The sequence below is a fragment of the Schistocerca americana genome, chromosome 3, assembly GCF_021461395.2.
Source record: "Schistocerca americana isolate TAMUIC-IGC-003095 chromosome 3, iqSchAmer2.1, whole genome shotgun sequence".
NCBI classification, from domain to species: Eukaryota; Metazoa; Arthropoda; class Insecta; order Orthoptera; family Acrididae; genus Schistocerca; species Schistocerca americana.
The window spans coordinates 326,294,584-326,320,648 of NC_060121.1; the positions used below are offsets into that span (position 1 = coordinate 326,294,584).

The 26,065-nt window shown below is 42.6% G+C and overlaps 1 protein-coding gene across 3 annotated transcripts in view; it reads left to right on the top strand.

Moving 5' to 3' along the window:
* LOC124606911 (ABC transporter G family member 23-like) overlaps window positions 1-26,065 on the top strand; it is a 506,422-nt gene that overhangs the window by 415,658 nt on the left and 64,699 nt on the right. For all 3 annotated transcript variants that reach the window (XM_047139013.1, XM_047139016.1, XM_047139015.1), the window contains exon 8: window positions 13,687-13,780. In XM_047139013.1, the coding sequence (XP_046994969.1) occupies window positions 13,687-13,780 (94 nt within the window). The remainder of the gene's footprint in view (window positions 1-13,686; window positions 13,781-26,065) is intronic.

The following is a 26,065-nucleotide window of genomic DNA, read 5'->3' on the forward strand; positions in this document are numbered from 1 at the left end:
TTCGTCGTCAGGCGTGCCAGAAGCTACAGCTTAACCCCATTCTCTCTCTCCAATGGGCGGAAGATGACAGCTATGGAAGCAGACCGGCCGGCCACGGTGGCCGAGTGGTTCTAGGCGCTTCAGTCCGGAACCGCGTGACTGCTACGGTCGCAAGTTCGAATCCTGCCTCGGGCATGGATGTGTGTGATGTCCTTAGGTCAGTTAGGTTTAAGTAGTTCTAAGTACTAGGGGACTGACGACCTCAGATGTTAAGTCCCATAGCGCTCAGAGCCATTTGAAGCAGGCCGGCAGCCAGAGTTGCCTTCTGTTGTCCGTCGCCAGTAGCCATGCTGCCTTATACCAGCATTCTGTTGCTGTGCTGAAGCAACCCACCACCGCCAGTCACCATCGCAGACGCGCCCTCTTCTTGGCAGGCAAATTCTGACACTGGAACACTGCCATAACCGTGGCTGACTAAATTTTCGTAACCAGAGATGTTTTAAGCTGAATGGTCATCATTGGACTCCAACCACCATCACCTCTGTAGAGCACACAATGGTCAGAGAACTGTACTTCATCTTAATCTATCAGCAGCCCAATCCACCTTCCACCATAAGGGTCACGACCCAACCCTTGCGAAATGCTCAAGACTGTTGACCCTACAGTCCTGTACGTTATGTTTATCCCTGTAATAAACTACTGCTAAATGATCCTGTGTGGTTCGGCAGAACTCAAGCCTTCGCACTACTAATTGAGTTTTTATGTCCACATTTTATGTGCTATTTACGCAACCCAAACTGACCACATTTTAGCAGTAATTAGCTACTCTGCAGCATTCAGTTATTACAATCATCTCTGTTTGAACTTAGTGTGTCCGATGAGATTCCCTCCTCATTGTTACAATGTTGAACTACTTCTCGAGGTAGTTCTGGTGCTGCCTCTTGTATTCATACACTTCAGGCCTCTTTGATCTTGTTCCATTTGGATCAAATGGCTCTGAGCACTATGGGACTCAACATCTTAGGCCATAAGTCCCCTAGAACTTAGAACTAGTTAAACCTAACTAACCTAAGGACATTACACACACCCATGTCCGAGGCAGGATTCGAACCTCCGACCGTAGCATTGTTCCATTTGGTTACCAACTACATTATCCTATATGTCGACAATGATAGTAGAGGAAACTAACTTCCATCCTTTGGTATCTTGACAAACCTGCTCTAAGTTCAAGTTATCCAGTCCGTTCCTCTTTTGTACTTGGTGTAAATTACAATGAAACACAACATATTCAGGCGTCCCTATTTCTCTGACATCTCAGTATTGCCTGTCTCCCCATTCTGTGTAGGTGGACGGGCTAAGAACCATGTCCAGTAGTGAAGTGCACCATACCCTTATTTGGGCCATCCAAGCACGATCTCAAGCTGCCTTCGACACTTGGGAAAATGTTATATAATGCCTACCGATAGCGCCCTTCAACTGTTCTCCAGGTCCGGAGTTGGACTTCGTTATTGATGCTATCCGACGGCCGGTGTGGCTGAGCGGTTCTAGGCGCTTCAGTCGGGAACCGCGCGACCGCTACGGTCGCAGGTTCGAATCCTGCCTCGGGCGTGGATGTGTGTGATGTCCTTAGGTTAGTTAGGTTTAAGTAGTTCTAAGTTCTAGGGGACTGATGACCTCAGATGTTAAGTCCCATAGTGTCCAGAGCCATTTGAACCATTGATGTTATCCCTAATCATTTGCACTCGAGTCCGGCTGGACCTGATCATTAATATGCTGCTCAATGTCGTACTTGAATATCGATGGTGCAGATCCCCAGTATTACCTGTACGACCTCGACAGATGTTGTGCCAAAGGCTCTAGTAAGCCTGAAGAGTAAGCGGCTCTGCACTCGTCTAAGGACGGATCTGCAGTTCTCGAATCGCAGCCAATGCGCCCATACGGCATGGGAGATAGTGCTATGGTATGCTCAAACAGCACTCGACTGTAACTTGTAAACATGGTACCGGTTCGCACAAACTTGTACATAAGTGTCACTGCTTTTTCTGTGGCTAGCTTAGTATGTTTCATAAAATACCTTCTTTAATTCAATTGGACTCCCTCACTGTATGATATGGAGGTGTTATTAACGTTAATCGCGGTGTTTCGTGTCTGAGATAGTTGGCTTTTGAGTAGCATGTAGCTTTGTGTGTTGCTATGCCTAGGTTATTATTCAAACACCACTGCTGCATCTGCTCGAGCACACCACCAGCCCTGTCTTCTAATTTCGCCCGAGAGTCCACCACCAGGACGTCGTCTGCGTACGCCCTAGCATACCTACAGTCTTCTCCCCATTAAAGAGAACCATGGTGGTGCAATAGTTAGCTTCCAGAGGATAGGGCATCATACAGACCCTTGTGGCCAACCTTTTGTTATCTCTTTAACTGCCTTTTGTTTCCCTTTTCACTCAACAGTACGTCCATAAGCTGGTATACAAGCACTTTGGGATATGTAGGTCCCTGAGACACGTGACGTTGCAGAATGTGTCCGCGGTTTCAATCATGGTTACTGTTACGAGATTCCTTCTGGAGCCATCGACAATTTTAGGAGGTCTGCTCATTGCATCGTCAGAAGATCTGCCTTTCTGGAAGCTACATTGTCACTGATTGAGTTCCAGGAGCCCCGTGTGGGCCTGCAACTAATCGCACAACAGGTGCTCTGTAACCTTAACCAGTGCGTTCAACAGACATACAGGTATGTAGCTCTGGGAACAGTCACAATCTTATCTGTACCATTGCTTACTTTTACGTCTTTTGAATCCTCCGTCTACTACAGCCTCATTAAAGAGAAGGGCTCAGCACGACACTATAAACGGTCCTGTCTCCTTTTCAACTTCAGTTTATTTTCCACCCGGACCTGGTCCTTATTGTTCTTGGATTTCATGGTCGCAATTGCTACCTCATCTTGTGCAAAATTTGTTACCATAGCTCGTTGCAATGCAGTTCTACTGCTTCCCTCAGCCTTACATGACTGTTGTTACCAGTGTTGACGCCGCCACCAGGTAAAAGTGAACCAAACATAATGCGTTTCACCAACTTCCTTTGTGCAGTTAAAGCAGAAACGCTACGCATTTACGTACCCACGCACATGATGCCAATTTGATGTTTGTTGTAGGCCGCCTTCACAGTGTCACAGTTTGAACGGCCAACTGCGCACTTTCACAAAAAAGTGAGGGAGGCATTGTGAGGTGGTTTGATACGTCTGGTAAATTTCAATGAAAGAATTGAACATTTTTATGTCTCCAAGGGTGGTAACTTCATTATTCCAAGAATCGTATAAGGAATTTTAACAATGTACAGCGTACAGTTCATTGTTGACAGCCGTCTGAATCGGTCAGTGTATCGACAGCCAGTGAAAATGGAAAAAATCGAGTTTCCTGCTGTTATCAAACATTTTCATTTGAAGGGTTGAGTTGCCACACAGATCAAAACAAAATTGGATGAAGTTCACGCAGACTCTGCAGCATCACTGTAGACCATTTACTTGTGGATTAATGATTTTAAACGTGGTCGGACAGGCACCGAAGACGAAGTGTACTCCAGCCGCGCAGTTGAGGTCACCACAAAGGAAAGGATTGACAAAATCCCTGATATGGGAATGCAAAACGGCCGAATAAATTTTGCTGAGACTGTAGGCGTCTCAACTGAGCGAGAACGTAATATCCTCCGCGGTGAATCGGCTACGAAGAAGCCGAGTGCGAGTTAGGTGCCGCAATTGCTCACAGTGCATTCGGCACAATATTTCAGCTCAATGTCTGGCGATGTCTAACCGCACTCCGCAGGTCTTTCTGCGCCGATTTGTGACTGTTGTTGAAACCTAGATCCATTACTACGGCACTCAAAACAATAGACAAAAGCTGGTGAACATGCACCGTAGAAGACAATGACCATTTTGCTAGCTCTTAAGATAATGGCCACTGTTTTTTCGGCCAATCCTCATAGATTACTTGGAAAAAGACAGAACCATAAGTAGACCCTATTATTCTTCATTGTTAGATCGTCTGATACTTGCGTTGGCTGAAAAAGGACCAAGGTTGATATGGAAAAGTGTTCTCTTTCACCAGGATAACGCACCATCCCACACATCATAACAATAGCGAAATTGCATGAATTGGGCTTTGAATTAGTTCCTCGTCCAGCCTATTCACGGTACTTAGCCCCAAGTGACTTCTTCCTGTTTCATAACTTGAAACATGAAGAAATTTTCATTAAGTAGGGATGGGATGAAAAAATTGTATAATCGCTGGACCAAGTTTATATCCATCAAAGAAGACTATGTCGAGAAGTAAGGTAAGCTGTTTAGGAAACAAACATTTTTTCTTGCTTTTTACCAGACTTGCCGTATCTCACTGTGTGGAACGTGATGAATAATTCGGTTATTCGCCTTGACAAGCGCCAATAGAGCTGTTAACACGAGCCTTTCGACCGCTATAGTTATATGCATCACTGGGCTACTGAGAATCAGATCGCTCACCAAAGAACTCAGATACTGAATTAAAAACTGTGTGCCACAGATCTGACTATAGTTAATGGGTAGTCTCGGTAAATGAGGTCAGAGTGTTGGATTTGGGAAAAGTCGTTAAAGGTATAGCACTGCGAAAATGGGTCCCACTAACTACTGAATTAAAATATTGGCCCAAGTGAAACTAAGTATGTTACTATCATTCTCAGTGTGTTCACGTCAAGCGTAGCATTAACATTAATTTTAACTAGACACACGGCAAAAGTAACAGTTAATTAGGACATGTAAGAGAGAACAAGTACTAGTCCCCTTAGCAAAGTTCTCGGAAAAGAAACCTGGGATTTCAGAAAGTAATTAATATCCTAACAACTTAATGGTGGGAAACATGGACTCTGGTGACTACAAAGCGATTGTAAGATAGTACCAAATGGGGGACGAAAAATGAACATGCAAATTCTCCCCCATATCCGGTCGTGGACGAATCCGCATAGATTTAACTGAGTGACGAGAAACGCCTAACCTCACTCCTCCCTAACGAAGCGATGCCGCCGGATAATTTCACCATAATCGGTGTGTACAGACACGGACCACCTACTGGCCCGATGGCTGCCACGGCGACTCGTTAGACAACGCAGAGGCTGCCTCTCAGAGCAGAACGCTGCTGCATCACCATCGCTGAAGCCGCCGAGTCTTCGGTCTTAACTCTGAACCAGTGTACTCTTCGAAATCCTAGTACAAGTCTTTCCACCGCATCGCCTGTTCCTTCCCTGAACAAAGACCGCGCCACAAAAACAATCCTCCAACGAAAAATGGTGTGCCAAGTTCTGGCCAGTGATGTTAACGCGTTGTTTGTTCTCCCACCAAAGAACCAGTCTAAGAAGCTCTCCAGTCTGCCGGCTTCCCACCGATGGCGTTTGTAAAGGTCGGTTGAAAAAGAGCGCCACTTTTGAAACGGCTGGTAAATTTTTGTTTGTCGGTTGGTGACACTGATTCGCTTCTATTTCCAGGAAAATTCCGACTGTTGACTCAGCTCGAACTTCTCTCATTCGATGCCTAATGCTGGAGCAGTAGCTTGTGCGCAATGTGTGCTAATCTGCAGACTGGAGAAAATTGTGCAACAACTGTCAGGTGACTTCGCGCGATCCTAGAGCCTAATGAGGTTCCGAATGAATCAACAGTTCGCAGACTTAAGAAAATGTTATTTGAGACGGGTTCAACAGTAAACCTTAAAAGTTCTTGGTGTTATCTTTCTGGCGGAAGTGGGCAGGACATTTCGTTGGTTCGTGACAGTGTGGCTGTTAGCCCAATGAAATCAATTCGTCAACATTCCCAACAGTTGGACCTAAGCTACTGCCCACTACGGAGAATTATGCGATGTGATCTCCATTACCTCCTCTATAAAATTCAGTAGACGCAGAAGCTGAAATTGACGGATCACCATAAGAGACAACAGTTTGCTGATTGGGTTCTGTGAGGGCGATAGCTTCGCAAATAAAATCATCTTGAGTGGTGAAGCACACTTCCACTTAAATGGTTTTATAAATAAGCGGAGCTGCCGTATCTGGAGGTCAGAAAATCCCTGCATGATCCACGGAAGGCAAACGCATCCACAACGAGTGACAATTTGGTGCGGTTTTTACTCGGGCGGCGTCATTGGTCCTTATTTTTGAAGATGAGGCAGGACAAGCTGTGACAGTCAATGCAGACCGAGAACTTATTATGATAAGAGAGTTTTTGTGGCCTCATATGGATAGAATGAACATTCAACAGTTATGATTTCAGCAGGGTGGTACCACCTGCCATACTTCCCGCTAAACAATTCAGTTGCTCCATGAGCGGTTCCCGGTTCGCCTCATTTCGCGCAAGGCTGATCATCAATGGCCACCAAGGTCATGTGACTTAACTTCTTGTGACGTTTTTGCTTTGGGATCATCTTAAGACAGTGGTGTATGCCAATAAACCCCGAAACATCCATAAGTTTAAGGAGGAAAGTCGACGAGTTGCCAGCGAAATGGACGTGGAAACTTGTCATGCAGTCATAGTGAACTTCATGGACGAAGTTCTTGCATGCCAGCGCAGCAGAGGAGGTCATATGTCTCACATTTTTTATACATTAAGTGCGAATGTTAGATGAACTTGTTTATGTATTTTGTTTGTGTTTTTTGTAAAAATAAATTTCTTAATCTTAATGATAGATTTTAAAATGGCGTTTACTCAGTTGATAGGGAAACACTAGGTAAACTGATCAGAGAATTTGGCATCAAATCTAAATTAGCAAACATTATTCGTGAAACGCTCACAGACACCAAATCAAAACTAAGGTTTCAGGGTGAAATATCTAAGGCACTGAATATAAAAACAGGTGTAAGGCAAGGTGATGGCCTGTCTCCACTTCTCTTTAACTGCGTACTAGAGAAAATAGTAAGAGAATGGCAACAAAAACTAAAAGAAGAGAAGCTATCAACAATCAGACTGGGAACTAAAAACAAAGGTATTGAAATTCACTGTTTAGCATCTGCGGATGATTTTGCTGTTCTTTCTGAAAACTTAACAAATGCTGCAATGCAAATCAATCTCTTAGAATAAATAGCCAACGAATCAGGTTTAAGAATATCTGTAGAAAAAAACAGAATTTATGACAAATATAAAAAATGCTCAGGAACCCCTAGCTACAGATATTGGCCAGATAAAGAGAATAAATAAATTTAAATGTTTGGGAGAAATTACTCAAGAAAATGGCTTAGAAAAATTCGCTATAGGAGAAAGAGTACATAAAATGGAGGGAGCTTATGGAATAACTAGGAATGTCTACAACAGAAGATGCCTGACTAAAAATGTGAAGATACAGCACTACAACACAGTAGTAAAACCAAAATGGCTTTCTGCAAGTGAATGTTTAGTACTGAACTACCAAATTACACAAACTTGAAATCCTAGGAAGAAAAATCATTCGAAAAATACTTGGACCACCAAAACATACAGAGGTATGGAAATTAAGAAGCAATGAAGAAGTTTATCGCAACATAGAAAACATAAATGAAACTATGAAAGAGGCGACTGCTTTTTTTTGGACACTTATACAGAATGAACAGCAGCAGGTTAACCAAACAGATTTTTAAATATCTTTGGGACAAGATGCCAACAATAGCCTGGAGTCAAGAAGTTACGAAAGATTTGGAAAGAAACAACATAAGAAAGAGAGAGTTTCAAGAAGAAAGAAAGAGTTTCAAGAGGAAAGTGTTAAAAATGGAAAGATTCCAAGGCAAGAGGGAGGAGAAGACAGGGTCAAAATGGTCCGAGGAGGGTCAAAATGGTTCGAGGAGAGAAAAAGGATACATAGTGAAAGGATGAAAGAATATTAGAGGAAAAAGCAAGAACAACAAAGACGGAAGCATTGAAATTGGTGCGTGGTCCTTAGATGACCCAAACTAAGAAAGAAGAGTTTCTTACTTTGGTATGTTAAAACCGGCGCTCTTTTTGAGCCACCCAACACTGGTCTAGCTATCCTACATCATCGATTCCTTTTTTAGTCCGCCAATGGTTTTCCAGCTTACAGAATTTCTACGTCTGCTCCTAATCTCTCACTGTCGAGTAATTTTTAAGATGCCTAATAACAACATCTCTCACCTTTTAGTGGAAGAAATTCTCAAACCAACGTGGATAGGGTCAGGTTGACGCAATTCTGAGACCGAAAACCCAGTAAAAAAAAAAAAAAAAAAGCTGAATATCGTCGCTTCCCTCGGAGATAGAAGCCTGTTCACACTGTTTCCCATTCCAATTCCCTTCTGAGAAGTCACTGTGCAGAGAACAATGCCCTCTGCAAAGCGTGCTTTGGCTAATCTGCGCGCTAGTAGTAAAATGGCCATTTCTTTGCTACGGGCAACTCTCTCCATTGTTTAGATCTTTATTCCTTAGCGGCACCCGTGCGGTCTGCATTGTCATCCTACAGTTCACGGTCAAGAATTTATGGGTCCACCGGAACGGCGCCAAGCAAAACACCGCTGGTCGGCTGAGTGCCTCCGCATGGTTAACCAAAGACATTAGCCCACCTCTTGTCAGCACGAGTATCGGAAGTAATCACCAGTCCTTTTGAACGTACCGCTGCAGAGATCCCAGCCCGCAGCCCCTGCTGTGGCATGCACTCACTCGTCAGACCAAAGCTCACAAGTGGTATTTACTGTTCCGCATACAAAAGTTCTTGATCAGAATAGAAAAGTTTCATTTATAGGAAAAGATGCCTCTACCTTTACAATCACTGACGTCACCAACGCAATCAGCAAGCAGTATAAGTCGAGCAGTAGAAAAACGACTGTAATAGTGATTAATAACATGACCATTAGGAAAAATAGGACATGAAGTGTTGACCTCAGGTATCAGGTTGCCACTTTTGCAAGCTTATATTAATTTTGTAACATACTCATTTCATTTATCTGATCATTTTAAAGCTCAGTTTATTATGCTGTCATTAATTTCATTATTTCTCTGCTCTAGTTCGACTGTTACTAATCGACATTTGAACATAGGACATCAACAATTCTCATTTTGTAATTCCAGAATAGCTCTTACAAGAAGTTAAACTAGCTTTTTGTTAGTATTTATGAAGAGAACACGTCCACATGTTACGAAAATTTTTCAACTAATAATCTTCTTGATGTAAGCAACTTTATAAAAAACATTGTTGATGAACTGATTTCACGAATATCAATACTAAAATCTAAAAGCCGTGTAAAACTTTATGTTGCAACGTGAGAGGAGTGAATTAATACATAATTCCGTGATGTCATTCCGTATACACCAGTAAGATTTTTATTGTAATCTTTAAGTTTTCTACTTGTAATAATGGATGATGTAATCAGTGACTGTTAAAACAATATATAAGCAGTGGCGAATCAGCCATCAGGATCTCCGTTTTCCTCACAGTGTTTGTGAGCCAGTTTTGCTATAGTTTTGTAACCGTATTACTCATTAAACACGTAATTCTGAAAGAGAAACGTAATGTCAACCCGAATTTCTTGAAATTCCTCTTGGTGCTACCAAATCATTATCTACACTGTCAAGAACTCAGCAAGTCACAGCAAATTTTGGTGGATAATCGCAAATACTTTTACAGCCACTGCAGCATCGGAGATCACCGAGAAACGAAGATGAGTATTTGCTATTAACTGCTACGCCCTGTTGCGTTTCAAAAATAACCTACAGAAATGGAGCCAGGATTCCGACAACCGCCGATATTTCGACAGTGGCACACCTTGTCATTTTCAAGGCACCAAAGCATGTCATATATTGGTCAGACCATCAGGAGAGCGGAGGACCAGTGTATTGAGCATAAGCATCACATACGCTAACAACAACAAAGCAAATCTGCTATCGCAGAACACTAACCTGCCACCGGTCATCCTACAGAGCATAACAACACAGAGGTCTTGGAATGCACTTCCAGCTATTGGGATAGAGTTATTAGGGAAGCAGTTGAGATTTAATTAGCAAGGATTTTGCTTAAATTCTGCTTGGAGTCCTGCGCTCTCCTGGTAAAACAACAGAGGGACAGAGTCAACGCTACCTCATCTGTTTGTTATTAATATTCGCTATCGGTAACTTCTGGCGTTGGCCGACTTTCGTTGTGTGGCGGCGCTAGTGCTTACAGTGTGTGTGTGTGTGTGTGTGTGTGTGTGTGTGTGTGTGTGTGTGTTTTAACGGATTTACTCTGCAAACCGAGGTTTTAAATTCCCTTTCACAGTGCTTACTTGCTGCAGTTTTGTCTTGGAAATGACAGGATATGCACAAGTCGAAATATCGGTCGTTGTCGAAGACGTCGCCCGGCTGCATTCCCTTCAGTTATTTGAGTACCATATGAGATTTTTTTTATAGTTTCAGGACAGGACAGTTACGATGAACACAGAGTAATGGCATAAATTTATCCATGTTATAATGGAATTGCTTTAAGTCTTAGTATATCCTGCAAAATTTTCCAAAGTTCACGTATTTTCTGTTTCAGCAATTTTTGATTTTGAGTAATAGTTTCCCCCGAAAGGCGTTAGAGAGGCAGCCTGCAACTGGTACCCTATATATATATATAGGGTGGTCCATTGATCATGACCGGCCGGCCGGAGTGGCCGTGCGGTTCTAGGCGCTTCAGCCTGGAACCGCGTGACCGTTACAGTCACAGGTTCGAATCCTGCCTCGGGCATTCGGGCATGGATGTTTGTGATGTCCTTAGGTTAGTTGGGTTTAAGTAGTTCTAAGTTCTAGGGGACTGGTGACCTCAGAGTCCCATAGTGCTCAGAGCCATTTGAACCATTTGATCATGACCGGGCCAAATATCTCACGAAATAAGCGTCAAACGAAAAAACTACAATGAACGAAACTCTTCTAGCTTGATGGGGGAAAACAGATGGTGCTATGTTTGGTCCGCTAGATGGCGCTGCCATTGGTTAGGCGGATATCAATTGCGTTTTTTAAAATAGGATCCCCCATTTTTTTATTACATATTCGTGTAGTACGTAAAGAAATATGAATGTTTTAGTTGGACCACTTTTCACGCTTTGTGGTAGATGGCGCAGTAATACTCACAAACATATGGTTCACAATTTTAGACGAACAGTTGGTAACAGGTAGGTTTTTTTAAATGAAAATACAGAACGTAGGTACGTCTGAACATTTTATTTCGGTTGTTCCAATGTGTCATTGTCAATGGACCACCCAGTATATACATACACATATATACAGGGTGTAATGGGCATTTACTAATATGTACACACATTAGTCTGTCGGTTTTTTTTTTCCCCCTGTGTTGAACAGCCTTCCACAAACACGTCACAAACCTTCTGCATGGTCGTACTGCATCACTAAGTGGACTACGCCTGTCAATATAGGCTAATCGCTTTGCGTCCACATGTCAACACATGATCCACATGAAATAATCAATGTTTTTAGAGAAAAGATGAAAATATGAAGGAAAGGGTATCCAAAAAATATACTGGAAAAGAAATGTAAAAAGAAATTTCAAATATAGGGCTCCAAACAGCAAAACGGATCCGCAAATACACAGAGAGAAAATATGTCCACTTTTCAACACCTGATCTGCTGCCCAGGGAAAAAGAGGTATTGATGGCTTGCCGTTGCCACATGTGCTTGTAGGTACTAACCAGCTTAAAAACATGTGACTTGTAATGGCTATAATTATTAGTCTGCAAATGACGTAAATACTGATGTTATGTTGCACACTGTCCTCAGTCACCAGTAGAAACATCCACCCTGTATGACCCAACAGAGGCGTATTTACGCTGAACATTGGTACATATTTGCTATCCAGAAAACAGGGACCTTCAGTTCTTGAATGCATATAATCAGATAATTTCCGGAAGGCCTGTTTGCTCAAACGTGTTTTTAATTTTGTGGGGGATTACAGGGGTACACAATTTTTTGCTTTGTGTCTCCTACAGAATAAAAAATCTCCACTCTAATTACAGCCTCATAAAAGAAGTCTAAATTACAAGTATTTTTCGTTTCTGTAGTGCGACTGTGTGTATTAGAACACAGTTGGAACGGATTTTCTATTGTTAACAACAAATACCTTCAAGAATTAAATGTGCTGTGAAGTGGTTGTATAAAGTCCCAAGTCTTTTAAGAGACCTCTGCGAGATATGCTGCGTTTACTGAGAGAATACTTTGTTTTCTTTACCTGCATTTCCCCTTGAACATAATTCTTAAAAACTGCAACCCTGACTGATGTCAAAACACTGAGACATACTTATTTATAAGCGCAAAACATGCGGAATTGACATTCTTGTCTAATTAATCATTATAGACCTTCTTGTTTAATTAATCAGTGTGTTCACTCAGTTTTCACTTGTTAGTTATCCAGCTAACCTCTGACGAACATTACACGTAGTGATTAATTCAGAGTGTGGCCATGAATAGTATGTGATACCTCCAAGTCAATTCCGTTTGTTTGAAACCACATAATACTAATCTAAGTCAACAACTGCTGAGTAAGTTCCAAACAGTAAACCCCAATTAACCGAACAATCGAATGCCATGTATAGGACAGCTTCAAACATCTGATAACTTTAAAAATGAGTTAATGTGGTAAACATTTGACGTTGAGCACGTAAACGACGAAAAGCGCAGATAAAGTTTCAATTTACTGTTTAAATTTGTTGCAAGTCGCTAATGTTCTCATTATGAAATATTAGATGAATATAATCCTGCTAATTTTTCACGCATATAATTGTTATGATGACCTATGTCCTTAATTATGCATTGCACAATGGCATAATATTGCAGGTACATTCAGTGGTATACGTGTAAATTTCTGCAAACTGTGTTGCAAATACAGTTAATAGTACAAAGTTTTAATTAAAACGTCATCCCCGACGCTAAAGTTTGACTGCATGAAGAGTGAATCTGTAGTAAGTGATAGACTACCTTCTTTTCCTCATTTTGCAGGGGGAGGGGGTGTTGTGGGAGGGGGGGGATGTCAGCGAGAAAAAGTTTTGTAATGGTTTGAAATTATGTGTAAACTTCGTTGGAAGTCTCTAAGTGCTCTCATTTCCAAATACTGGATGAACGTAGTCCAGCTATTGGCACTCCGTCAGTTAAAGCTGCCGCAAGACAAGCACACACTTTCCAACTGTAGCACTTGTGTAATTGTGTTAAATTTTTAACACAAGATTATATTACCTCTTAATGAATAGATTATGGCAGCATTTTAAATTTTTAAATTAAAAGGAAGGTCAGCGTTAGTCGTAATATTGATGTTTTATTGATAGCAGAATCAATTTTCGATCACATAGTGATCATCTTCGGTGCTGCACACATTAAACTCAGACTGGTATCAACTTGATACCACTACGTGATCGAAAATCGATTCTGCTATCAATAAAACATCAATATTACGACCAACGCTGACCTTCCTTTTAATTTAACATATATGGTCGTGTGCACACAGCACTCCATGGAGTCGCCAATCAATAAATTTTTAAATGCCATCCAATGATCACGATAAATATTGAAAATCAAATTTTTGTTGCCCCTGCAAGCCGTTAGATAGACAACCTGCAACCGATTTGCGTTCTGGTATAGCGCGTTACTAATAAAGACACATTCTTCTAACTAACTACGTTATGTTTCCGTCTGTAGCTTACTTTCTTGATGACTTCCGTAACTGAAACTCCTTCTGTAATAATTCCACCCTTTCCTTTTTTCCAGTATCTGGGATCACCTGGTGGAGGTAACAGCCGCCAAGAAAGTGACCATAATTATAACAACCCACTACATCGATGAGGCACGCCAGGCTCACAGAGTAAGTTGTTCTGCCAAGTAAAATAAGAGCACCAATAAATAAATAAAACATTTCAAAAATTAATTTCACAGCAGCCTTGTTTCTTTGGCTGCGGCGTCTTGGTTTCTTTTACAATGCCTTGTAACAGTCTTCAGCAGTGTTATATGTGACCTGTCTCAACTACTGGTAATACATTATATGGAAAAAGAAAAGAAAATGAAACCGCACCACGAAGCAATTATCCGAATGGGACGGAAATCGGTATATGTGATGTACATGTACAGACAAACAGTTGAGTACAACTTCAGAATACAAGTTCAGAAAAATATAATTATTTATTCAAGAGAAAGAGCTTCACAAATTAAGCAAGTCAGTAAAGCACTGGTTCATCTCTGGCCATTATGCAAGCATTTATTCAGCTTTACATTGATCGATAGAGTTGTTGGATGTCCTACTGAAGGATATTGTTCCTAATTCTATCCAACTGTCACGTTACATCGCAAAAATCCCGAGCTGCTTGGAGGGCTCTGCCTGTAAAGCTGCAAACGTTCTCAACTGGTGAAAGGTCCCTGCTGGCCAAAGTAGGGTTTATCAAGCATGAAGACAAGCATTAGAAACTCTCGCCCTGTGAGGATGGGCATTATCTTGCAGAAATGTAAGCCCAGGATGGCTTCCCATGAAGGGCAACAAAACGGGGTGTCCTTGCCAAGCCCTATCTCGACCATTAAGGTGACCGGATCTCTCCCCAACTGAGAACTTTTGGAGCCCTCCAACCAGCTCGGGAATTTTACACTCTAACGCGCCAGTTGGACAGAATCTGACACGATATTCCTCAGGATATTCCTCCAACAACCCTGTCAATCAATGCTGGGTCAAACAACAACCTGCATAAGGGCCAGAGGCGGAACAACGCATTAATAACTTGCTCAATTTGTAAAGCTCTTTCTCTTGAATAAATCAAATCTTTTTCCTCAAACTGTAATCATATGTTTCTCTATACATGTACATCGCATCTACCGAATTCCGTACAATTTGAATATTTGATTCATAGTGTGTTGTGTTTCTTTTCTAAATCCTCTTTGTGCCGTATACACTTTGTGTGAACATATTTCATATCATCATCTACGTCATCGTCGTCGTTATCAACATCATCCGCATCATCATCATTACCATCATTATTATTATTACGTATTCTTTTTCTCATTCGTAGCTCGTTACAAGTACCTTCCTGGCATCTGCAAGCTGAGATGCGGAATGCTTTTGGAAACCAATATGGTCGTGTTATTCCTCAGTTTGTGGGAAGATCAGCAAGTGCAATATAACCAAATCTGTAGCAGTTGTTGTAATTATTTTCTTAGAAAATAGAACATTCCTTTAATGGTTTATGAAGCTTAATCGAGGCCATGGATTGACTTTGGTCGAATTGCAGGCAACATCAGCTATGTGGTTTAGCCACAGTAACGTAACAGTCACGACACTTTGGCTTCATTTTGTTACCTACTGCGCCAGCAGCGCGCCAAGCGGCCAGTAAGTAAAACTGTGGACTTCGGCGCGATCGTGAAATCGAAAGCGAACGGTTTTTACTAACGGGAGCATCTGTAGCACAATACATTTCAGCAACAACAAGAAGAACATACCACATGCCTTCTTTAAGTTTCGTAAGGACCCTGAGAGGTATATACCATCATGCTATTAAACTGTGTCATCAGAATCCGCTTGCACTACAGGTGCATTAATGATTGATGTTTCGTTTTAGGAGCAGACCCCCCCCCCCCAAATTCTATAAGACCCTCCAGATCCTTGAGCGCCATGCACTCCACCTCGCCTTCCGTATATGCCTCCCGTCCCCCACACGGATCCTCTATGATCTCATTCCTTTCCCCCATCTGCTCCTATTCCTCGAACATATCCGCATCCTCTACACCTCCCGCCGTCTTGAACCCCCTCACCCCCTGGTTGCTCCTCTCCTCTCTGATCCCCGCCCCCTGCCACGTCTTCACCGTTGTGTCCCCCCTACCCTCCATCTCTACACCCTACATCTCCTTTCCCAAGGTGGCTTCCATCAACTCCCCCTCCCAGATGATGCCCTCTCTCCCTCCATTTATCCCTCCTATCAACTCTGATGCTCACTCCCTCTCCTTTCCTCTGTCCTTTCCCTGGGCTCCCTCTTCCCCCCTTCCATCCTCTTTTTTCCCCACCTAACCTCTCCCTACCTCCCTTCTCCCCCCCCCCCCCCCCCGAGTCCTTTTGTATTCCCCTCCTCTGCCTAGCCCACTCCCTGTCGCGTCTGCCCAGCGCCCCCCACCCCTCTTATGGGTCCTCATCCTCCATCAGCTCCTTTCCTGGCTCCCCCCTTTTTTTTATTTTCCCATCATCTGTCCAGTTCCCCCCCCCCCCCACCTGCTCTCGGCTGTGGTATGTCACATTTGCCAACTTTTTAGTGCAGTGTTCCAGTGACTGTTCAGTGTTGTTCGTCTTTCTCGTGTTGCGAACAGAAACCATGCTGTCGCTGGGTGTGAATTTTATGTCTTTTGCGAACAGAAACCAGACTGTCGCCGTGTTTTTTTAATTGTCTGTCTATTGTTTTACCTGTCTGTTTTGTATGTATTTTCTTAGCGTCATCATCCCTCTGTTCTTTGTTTTAAGTTCCACGATTTCTTTTCGCCATGTTACTCTTTAAGTCTCCGATTTTATCGCCTGTTTTTATTATTCATTATCTTCATCTTTCTAACAAAGTCTGTAGGCTGAAGAGCGGCATACTAAGCTGCTGCCAGCCCGCCCCCTTCGGGGGGAATTGAAATTCATAAAGGAAAAAAAAAGTAGGAGCAGAAAATGGCTAGTGAATAGCAGAGGAGAAGATCTTATGGAAAAAGGATGCTAGTTACCTTTATAATAATGTTTTGTTCACTACGCTGCGAACCAACAATTTCTTGAATGCAGACAATAATAAACTTGTGTGGAATGCAGTATCCACACTGTTTGACATCCCAAATAAGCTACCTCAACTGACGATGAAGAGAAAACTGCCACAAAGGTTTGGTAATCCATCTAAAGCTATAAAACAGAAGCAGGCAGTTCAATTCTCCATAAATCAGTGCTAGATTCATCCGAATCGTCAACACAGACCTGCTTTGACGATGAAGTAGTTAGATTAAGCGCAATTACTCGTGTCTTGCAAAAGTGTGTGGAAGTGTCAGAATGTGCAGATTGCTAGACTTCATGCAAAAATATTACGGGATGAGGAAAGTGCCTATCATTTTAAGTACAGACAGCAACAGAAACTGTATCAGAAGGATCAAGTGAAGAAGGAAAAACAAATTTTGAAGGCTCTAGGATAATGATATTTTTTTAAAAAATGCCCTTGAATTCTTGTTAAGTCAGATTAGAATGCCATTGAAGGAGAAACGTATTGAAAGATGGATCAGGCATAAAGATTTTGTCAGAATGTTTCATGCTCCCATCAGTGCATACATTACAAAGGAATTTGGAAGGCATACAAATAAAATGTGAGATAAGTGACAATATATTCCACTTTTTAAAGCAGAAGCCACAGCATTTCTCCGATACTGATGAACTAGTGAATATGTCATTGCATGAAATGGCTCTAATGGCAAATTTAACATATGACAGCAATTCTGACAATGTTGTTGGCTTTGAGGACCTGGGGTTTACACACATAGCATATTTCTCCCACTATTTGGCACCTGTTTGTCCCACTTAGAATAATACAATGTGGCAACAGGCGACAATGACTAAAACACAGTAGGCCTGCGGAACGACAAATGGGATGTCGATCCCTTTTGCACATAGAGGTACATGTCTGTGCCTCTTACGTGTGAATCTGTGTGTTTATATTCTTCTGGTATCAGCATAGTAACCTGCAGTCCTATCCAACGTCAGAAGTGTTTTTTCACGCATGTGCTGTAACTTGCCAATGGATTCATGCTTTTAATCCCAACTTGTGCTTATTATAGAATCATTTTTAGAAACATATATGTCTTCTGTTATCACACAAACTCTTGGAGGCAAAAGAAAAATGCAAATATTTCATAAATCACGTAAGAAAGGGATGAAAAACAAACATTATGCTTACGAAGCATCTGACGTTCTCATGCCGGCCGGAGTGGCCGAGCGGTTAAAGGCGCTACAGTCTGGAACCGCACGACCGCTACGGTCGCAGGTTCGAATCCTGCCTCGGGCATGGATGTGTGTGATGTCCTTAGGTTAGTTAGGTTTAAGTAGTTCTAAGTTCTAGAGGACTTATGACCACAGCAGTTGAGTCCCATAGTGCTCAGAGCCATTTGAACCGTTTTTGACGTTCTCCTTTTTCGCCGCTTGGAGCGCTAGTGTCGCTCCAGCTGTCAAACGGTAACAACTTCTGCAGCGAATGTCGCGACTGTTGTGTTAGACTGTGGTTTAGTTCTTCCGAAATACACATCCGGCAGCCGTCCCAACATACACTACTGACCTTTAAAATTGCTACACCAAGAAGAAATGCAGATGAGAAACGGGTATTCATTGGACAAATATATTATACTTGAACTGACAGGTGATTACATTTTCACACAATTTGGGTGCACAGATCCTGAAAAATCAGTACCCAGAACAACCACCTCTGGCCGTAATAACGGCCGTGATACGCCTGGGAATTGAGTCAAACAGAGCTTGGATGGCGTGTACAGGTACAGCTGCCCATGCAGCTTCGACACGATACCACAGTTCATCAAGAGTAGTGTCTGACGTATTGTGACGGGCCAGTTGCTCGGCCATCATTGACCAGACGTTATCAATTGGTGAGAGATCTGGAGAATGTGCTGGCCAGGGCAGCAGTCGAACATTTTCTGTATCCAGAAAGGCCCGTACAGGACCTGCAACATGCGGTCGTGCATTATCCTGCTAAAATGTAGGGTTGTGCAGGGATCGAATGAAGGGTAGACCCACGGGTCGTAACACATCTGTAATGTAACGTCCACTGCTCAAAGTGCCGTCAATGCGAACAAGAGGTAACCGAGACATGTAACCAATGGCACCCCATACCATCACGCCGGGTGACACGCCAATATGGCGATGACGAATGCACGCTTCCAACGTGCGTTCACCGCGACATCTTCAAACACGGACGCGACCATCATGATGCTGTAAACAGAACCTGGATTCATCCGAAAAAATGACGTTTTCCATTCGTGCACCCAGGTTCGTCGTTGAGTACACCATCGCAGGCGCTCCTGTCTGTGATGCAGCGTCAAGGGTAACCGCAGTCATGGTCTCCGAGCTGATAGTCCATGCTGCTGCAAACGTCGTCGAACTGTTCGTGCAGATGGTTGTTGTCCTGCAAACGTCCCCATCTGTTGACCCAGGGATCGAGACGCTGCACGATCCGTTACAGCCATGCGGATAAGATGCCTGTCATCTCGACTGCAAGTGATACCAGGCAACGCCGGTCAACTGCTGTTTGTGTATGAGAAATCAGTTGGACACTTTCCTCATGTCAGCACGTTGTAGGTATCGCCACTGCCGCCAGCATTGTGTGAATGCTCTGAAAAGCTTATCATTTTCATATCACAGCATCTTCTTCCTGTCGGTTAAATTTCGCCTCTGTACCACGCCATCTTCGTGGTGTAGCAATTTTAATGGCCAGTAGTGTATGTCTCTTGATGTGTCATGTTTTCAAAGGCCCTTCCGAAGATCCTGATTGAGGTCTTCTATGGCTCGTGAAATTGAGTTCAGGATAAAAACGGATATTAAGATGAACCTGAATTTAGTAAACTGAATAACAGCATATTGCCACACTTTAGAATTTACCTTACTATTTCGTTTCATTTACTTTCAGCTCGTGTCTTTTTTTTACCATATGATTTGGTGTTCTACAATTTCATTTGTGGGATCCATTCTTAGGGAGTTTTGTTTGGATTGGATTTTATTATTTTAGTACTAGTACACCATGTATAAAATCCTAGAAATACATAGTTTTCTAGAATGTTCTTTTAGGTTTTACTCGTGTATTTCGACACCTGTAGAAGGCATTGTTAATGTACGCTATAGGTATTTTTAAAGGGAGTCGCTGTAACTAGTCAGTTAGTACTTCAGACCTGTTTCAAGCTGCGTTAGTCATTCGTTGAGGTTCGAATTTTCCGTAATGCAATACTTGCAAATTTTTGTCGTGTTCTGTACTGCCCGTCATTTCTCAATTGAAACCAAGAGTGATGGGTAAAGCTTGCGAAGTGTAGTAGTGCTCTGCAAATTTTTCGAGAAAAACTTACGGAGTCTAGGACACAACTTGACGCTGAAAAAGTGTGTTTTACGGTAAAAACAAAAATTCACTGATTTTTGATGTAGTCTCCTTTCGGGCCAGTAAACTCTGTCCAGTTCTTTCCACGCCATCCCTGAAATGTTTATCATGAAGACCTGCAAAACATCGATCTGTGGCTGCCTCCTCATTGGACTCCAGACGTTTTCTATGCGTAAATTTTCAAACACGTGGGAAGTGGAGGTAGTCTTTTGGCGCCAAATATGGTGAACAGGTTGGGTATTCACACAATTTACGTTCCTGATCCCTCTCTTTTATCACTATCAAGAAACTATTGATCTGAAGAAAGATGTTATTTTCTTCCTTTCACTCTGTAGTCTTCTTCTTGCATTTATTTTCAACCAGATAATGCAGAAGACTTGAGAAAATTCTGCAACTACTGTTTTACCCTCGCATCCCAGAAAAACTGGCCTTTCCATCAGGTGAAATCGACTACATCTCTGTTGGTGGAGTGCTACTGCTGTTGTGGTGGATCCACACGTCACAGACATTGACTCACTGAAGCACAAAATCAGTTAGATCCTATTTTAAATGGTCCTAATTTCTTAAGCATCAAATAAATGTAGACCCTAGCTGAACAGAGCTTCTTGATAATTCAGAGTCGTGGTTCTAGATTTATAACCAGTCAGCGCACTTAACACGAGAAGACTACAGAGTTGGTTAAGGATGAAGAGCAATCCACCAATTGCAGGCCATTGCATTGTATTGTATTGTATGGAACTGGGGACCTAGAAACGACGGAGAGGCTTCGTCCCCGCCGTAGCTCTCAGTGGTTCACAACCCCACAACAGGCTACAGAAGTCCACTCAGCCTAGCGCCGACCCATATCGAACCCAGGGTTATTGTGCAGTTCGGCCCCAGTGGACCCTCCCGGGAACGTCTCACACCAGACGAGTGTAACCCCCATTTTGCGTGGTAGAGTGATTATGGTGTACGCGTATATGGAGAAAGTGTTTGTGCAGCAACCGACGACATAGAGTAACCGAATAAGCGGAACCAGCCCGCATTCGCCGAGGCAGATGGAAAACCGCCTTAAAAATCATCCAAAGACTGGCTGGCACACCGGACCTCGACAGTAATCAGCCGGGCGGATTCGTGCCGGGGACCGGCACCCCTTCACCCCATCACGGAAAGCAGTGCATTAGATCGCACGGCTAACCAGTCGGGCTGCAGACCATTACTTCGTATCCGGAACACTGAAGCTGAAGCTCTTCCAACACTCGACTTCAGACTCAGAAAAAGTGGCCTTCATCATTCAGCCTGATGTTCAAACTGATCTTCATCTTTTTGGCATGTAGAGTGTCATCCACCAGATGTGACTGTCGTCCTCTCCTTTCTTCGGCACTGCAGACGGTATTGGACATGCTGTTTTCCCTTCTTCTACCGGAGTGCGTCCCGAGCGGGAATCCCTGGTACTCAGGAGACTAGACAAGACAAGACTTCTCCGTCATCCTGTGAATATCATGCACTCCGTGACGTCAGTCGTCATTTATTAGCATATTCTCCTCTGATGCTCTGTCTGTGGTGATTCAGTGCTGTTAGGTATTACAGAACCTTGGCTTCTTTGAAGATTAAGATGCTTTTGTAGCTCTTCCCTGGAACAGGTCCTGATAGCACATGCTTCTCTGTCACGTACAATGTCATACAAACAGCAACCTCTTAAACTGTCTGTCTCTGCTTGAACTGTGAGCCTTTGATAGATGCACTCGATCATGACGCATTCAAGTGTTCCAATTTCTCCACAAATCTCTCGTTCCTCCTTATAATAAATCTCAGAGATAATTAGGATGCATGTAGATCATTCTCTTTGAAGGATTAGATGACTCATTTTCGCTACTACCATAGCGCCTCGCCGAACTCAATGACTCTTCTTCCCATACTGATAGCGTTATAGATGCGTTGCATCTACATCTACATCATACTCTGAAAGCTACCTAATGGTGTGTGGCGGAGGGTACTTTCTGTACCACCGTCTGATCCCTCCAATCCTGTTCCACTCGGGAATAATGCGTGGGAAGATTGTCGGTAAGCCTCTGTATTGGCTCTAATTTCTGAAATTTCTCCTCGTGCTCAATACGCGAGATGTATGTAGGGGGAAGTAATATGTTATCTGTCTCCTCCTGAAAAGTGTTGTCCCGAAATTTCAACAGTGAATGTCTCTGCGATGGACAACGCCTCTCCTGTAACGTCTGCCAGTGGAGTTTGTTTAGCATCTCCGTAACGCTCTCTCACCAGCTAAACGATCCCGTGACGAAACGCGCCGCTCTTCGTTGCATCTTCTCTATCTCCTCTATCAGTCCTACCTGATAGGGGTCCCAGATAGATGAACAGTACTCAAGAATCGGGCGAACAGGCGCCTTATAAACGACTTCTTTCGTAGATGAGTTACTTTTCCTTAAGGTTCTTCCTATGAATCAGAGTCTGGTATCTGCTTTTCCCACTATATTTTTTATGTAGTCATTCCACTTAATATTGCTCTGATCAGTAACGCCTAGATATTTTACAGCTGTCGCTGTCTCCAACTGTTTGTCATCAATAGTATAGCTGTACAGTAGTGGATTTCTTTTCCTATGTATGCGCAGTATGTTACATTTATTTACGTTCAGGATCAATTTCCAGAGCCTGCACCATTCATTAGTTCTCTGCAGGTCATTCTGCAAATTCTTATTATCTTCTGGGGTTGCTACTTCGGTGAAGACAACCGCATCATCTGCGAATAGCCTTAAAGAGCATCTGATTCTTTCTACTAGATCGTTTATCTGTATATATTGGAAACAGAAATGGTCCTATCACACTTTCCTGTGGTACTCGGATATTACTTTTACATCTGTCGATTTTGCTCCGTTAAGAGCGACGCGTTGAGTTCTATCTGCAAGAAAGTCTTGATTTCAATCGCAAGTTTGCTCCGATACTGCGGAAGCTCGTCTTTTTTTCCATTAAACGGCAGTGCGGGACGGTGTGAAATGCTTTACAGAAATCAAGGAACACGGCATCAAACTGAGCGCCGTTGTCCACTGAGCCGCGAATCTCATGGAGAAACAGAGCGAGCTGAGTTTCGCAAGATCTCTGTTTGCGAAATACAAGTTAATTTTTACAGAGGAGATGTTCATTTTCCTAAAACGTCGTAATTCTTGAGCATAAAACAGTGTTAATAATTCTACAACAGATTGACGTCAACGACATAGGTCTATATTTGTGTGGATCTGCCCTACGGCCTTTATTAAAAACGGGAATGACCTGCGCTTTTTTCCACTCGTCAGGTACCTTTCGTTGCTCAAGCGATCTACGATAAATTACTGCCAGAAGGGGAGCAAGTTCCTTCGCATAATCTTTATAGAATCTTACAGGTACCTCATCTGGTCCTGACGCCTTTCCCCTACCAAGTGATTGTAGCTGCTTTACAATTCCGCGATCGGTTACCTCACTCAATACCTACCATGTCGACGTTCGTACGACGATTGAAAGGAAGGACAGTGTTACGATCTTCTGCGGTGAAACAACTTCGGAAGACCGAATTCAGTATTTCGGCCTTCTCTCAGTTACCTTCCGTTTCGGTGCCGGTGTGGTCGCTGAGAGAATGAATAGATGATCTTGACACGCTTACTGATTTTACATACTCAGGTCAGTTGACAACGTCTTACTTTCAAAACCATTGAACGCTTCTCTCATTGATCTCCTTACGCTCATTTTCGCTTCGTTCACCTTTTGTTTGTCAGCTAGGGTTTTACTTCTCTTGAATCTGAGATGAAGTGCTCTTTGTAATGTAACGCTTTTCTAAAACGGTTATGGTGTATCTTTCGCATCACTTAAATCCGTACTCGGAACATACTTGTATTTGGCATATTGAACGATGCCTTTGAATTTTTTCCATTTTTTCTCCTCATCGTAGTCGTCATCACCGAATATTTGATGCTGACTGCTGAGATATTCTGAAATTTGTATCCTGTCACCCTTGCTGAACAAATATATCTTCCAAACTTTCTTAGGATTCCTTGTAGGACCCGTCGTCATAGATGTCACAGCCTTATGATCGTTGAAACCTTCCGCTACGTTAACTGATTCGATAAGCTTAGGTCTGTTTGTTGCCAGGAAGTCTAAGACGCTACTCTCACAAGATGGTTTTCTACCTATCTGCTCAAGGTAATTTTCGGGCAAGACATCCAGAACAATGCCACATGAATCCGTGTTTCTGGCACCAGTTTGATGGCATAACGCTCCCAATCTATACCTGGCAAGTTGAAGTCGCCCTGTTACAGCGACATGATCAGGAAATTTCATCTGTCATCCATTGTTTCAGCACTTTCCTGACAGTTATTAGTTTATCAGTTATTTCCCTTACTTCTTGAAACTTGCGTTTTCTGAGCTAGTAATCGGCACCCTTCTGCTGATTTGTAGGTCGATCGTATATACTCCAAGTGTCAGTAGAAATCCTACTGACATTGTCCATTAAACGTTACAAATCCTTACAAGGACGTTGCGCTGCATCCTTCAGAGTATTTGAACTGGTCTCACTTGCAGAAATTTGAATGTCCACAAAATTACACCGAAATTAATGGTCCAATACCATCCTATGCAATTTCTGTAAGTCCTCATCTAATATTGTACTTTTTGTTCGCACTTCACGTGGAAAATACACAGCCACTCTTTAATTTAGTCGTCCAGTTCTTAACTCTGAGATTAAGACTAAATCTTAACCAGTATTGCGTATATTTTTGTTGCCAGTGAACAGTCTAAAACAAAGAATTTTCTGACAGTATGGTGTTCCAGTTATTCCAAGTGAAGGAAAACACAGTAAGAACGCTTTAAAGAGCCATAAAAGAATAAATAAATAAAACTGTTGCGAGTATCATAATGACGCATTTTTTATACCACCACAACAAAACTAAATTTCGTCTCTGTGTCAGGTTAGGAGTTTTACACTTTGCTCTCACACCATGACAAAAGAAATTGCCACGATGGGAAACAGAAAAACTGGAGAAGAAAAGCGACAGTACAAGCAACTGCTGATATTCTGTCAGTTCCTCATGTACTAGGTGGTTATAATTATAATGCAACTCCTCGTAGAGGTCCAGTGTGAGCTGTAATTATAGTATGCCAGCGAAACTTGGTAGATATTCTGATGCATTAATGTGGCACTGATTTATGTTGGAAAAATAGCTACTTCCAAATTTGGGCACCAGGTGCAAATGTAAAAGCACTCCGTCTTCAGGCTATTTATGCTTCTAGTGATAATGAAGTCAAATGAGACACAAACAGTAACAATGACAATGACACAACTGATGAAAACAGTGAAGCTACTGTGTCTTCTGTAGACATTATATGTCGCAAAGATAGAAATGAAGGGCATAAGGAAGCTTCTGGGACAAGAAAATTGCTGAAGCATAATATTTTGTGGGAAATGGTTCGTCCGACACATGCAACAAAAATTCCTTTTATAAAAGATACCCTTGAGATTACATTTACAGACAAAATGTTTCATACAATGGTATGTGAAGACAATAGAAAGATAAAGTTGATTTTGCCAAATTATAATCAATTCTGACGGGGACCATCCGACCGCCGTGTTATGCTCTCGGAGGATGCGGATATGAGGGGCGTGGAAGAGCACACCGCTCTCCCGGTCGTTATGATGGTATTCTTGACCAAAGCCGCTACTATTCGGTCAAGTAGCTCCTCAATTGGCATCACGAGGCTGAGTGAACCCCGAAAAATGGCAACAGCGCATGGCGGCCTGGATGGTCGCCCACCCAAGTGCCGACCACGCCCGACAGTGCTTAACTTCGTTGATCTCACGGGAACCGGTGTAGCCACTGCTGCAAGGCCGTAGGTGCAAATTTATCGAAGTAAATGCAATAAAGACGTTTAGAAATGTTTACATATGTAATAGATTAGGAACTGGACTTGAGCAGAAAAGGTCAAACAAGTTAGAAAGGCGTAATGTTGGTTTTATTTTTAACTGTTGCTCACACTATATATGTTCAATACGAGCAGCAGAGATA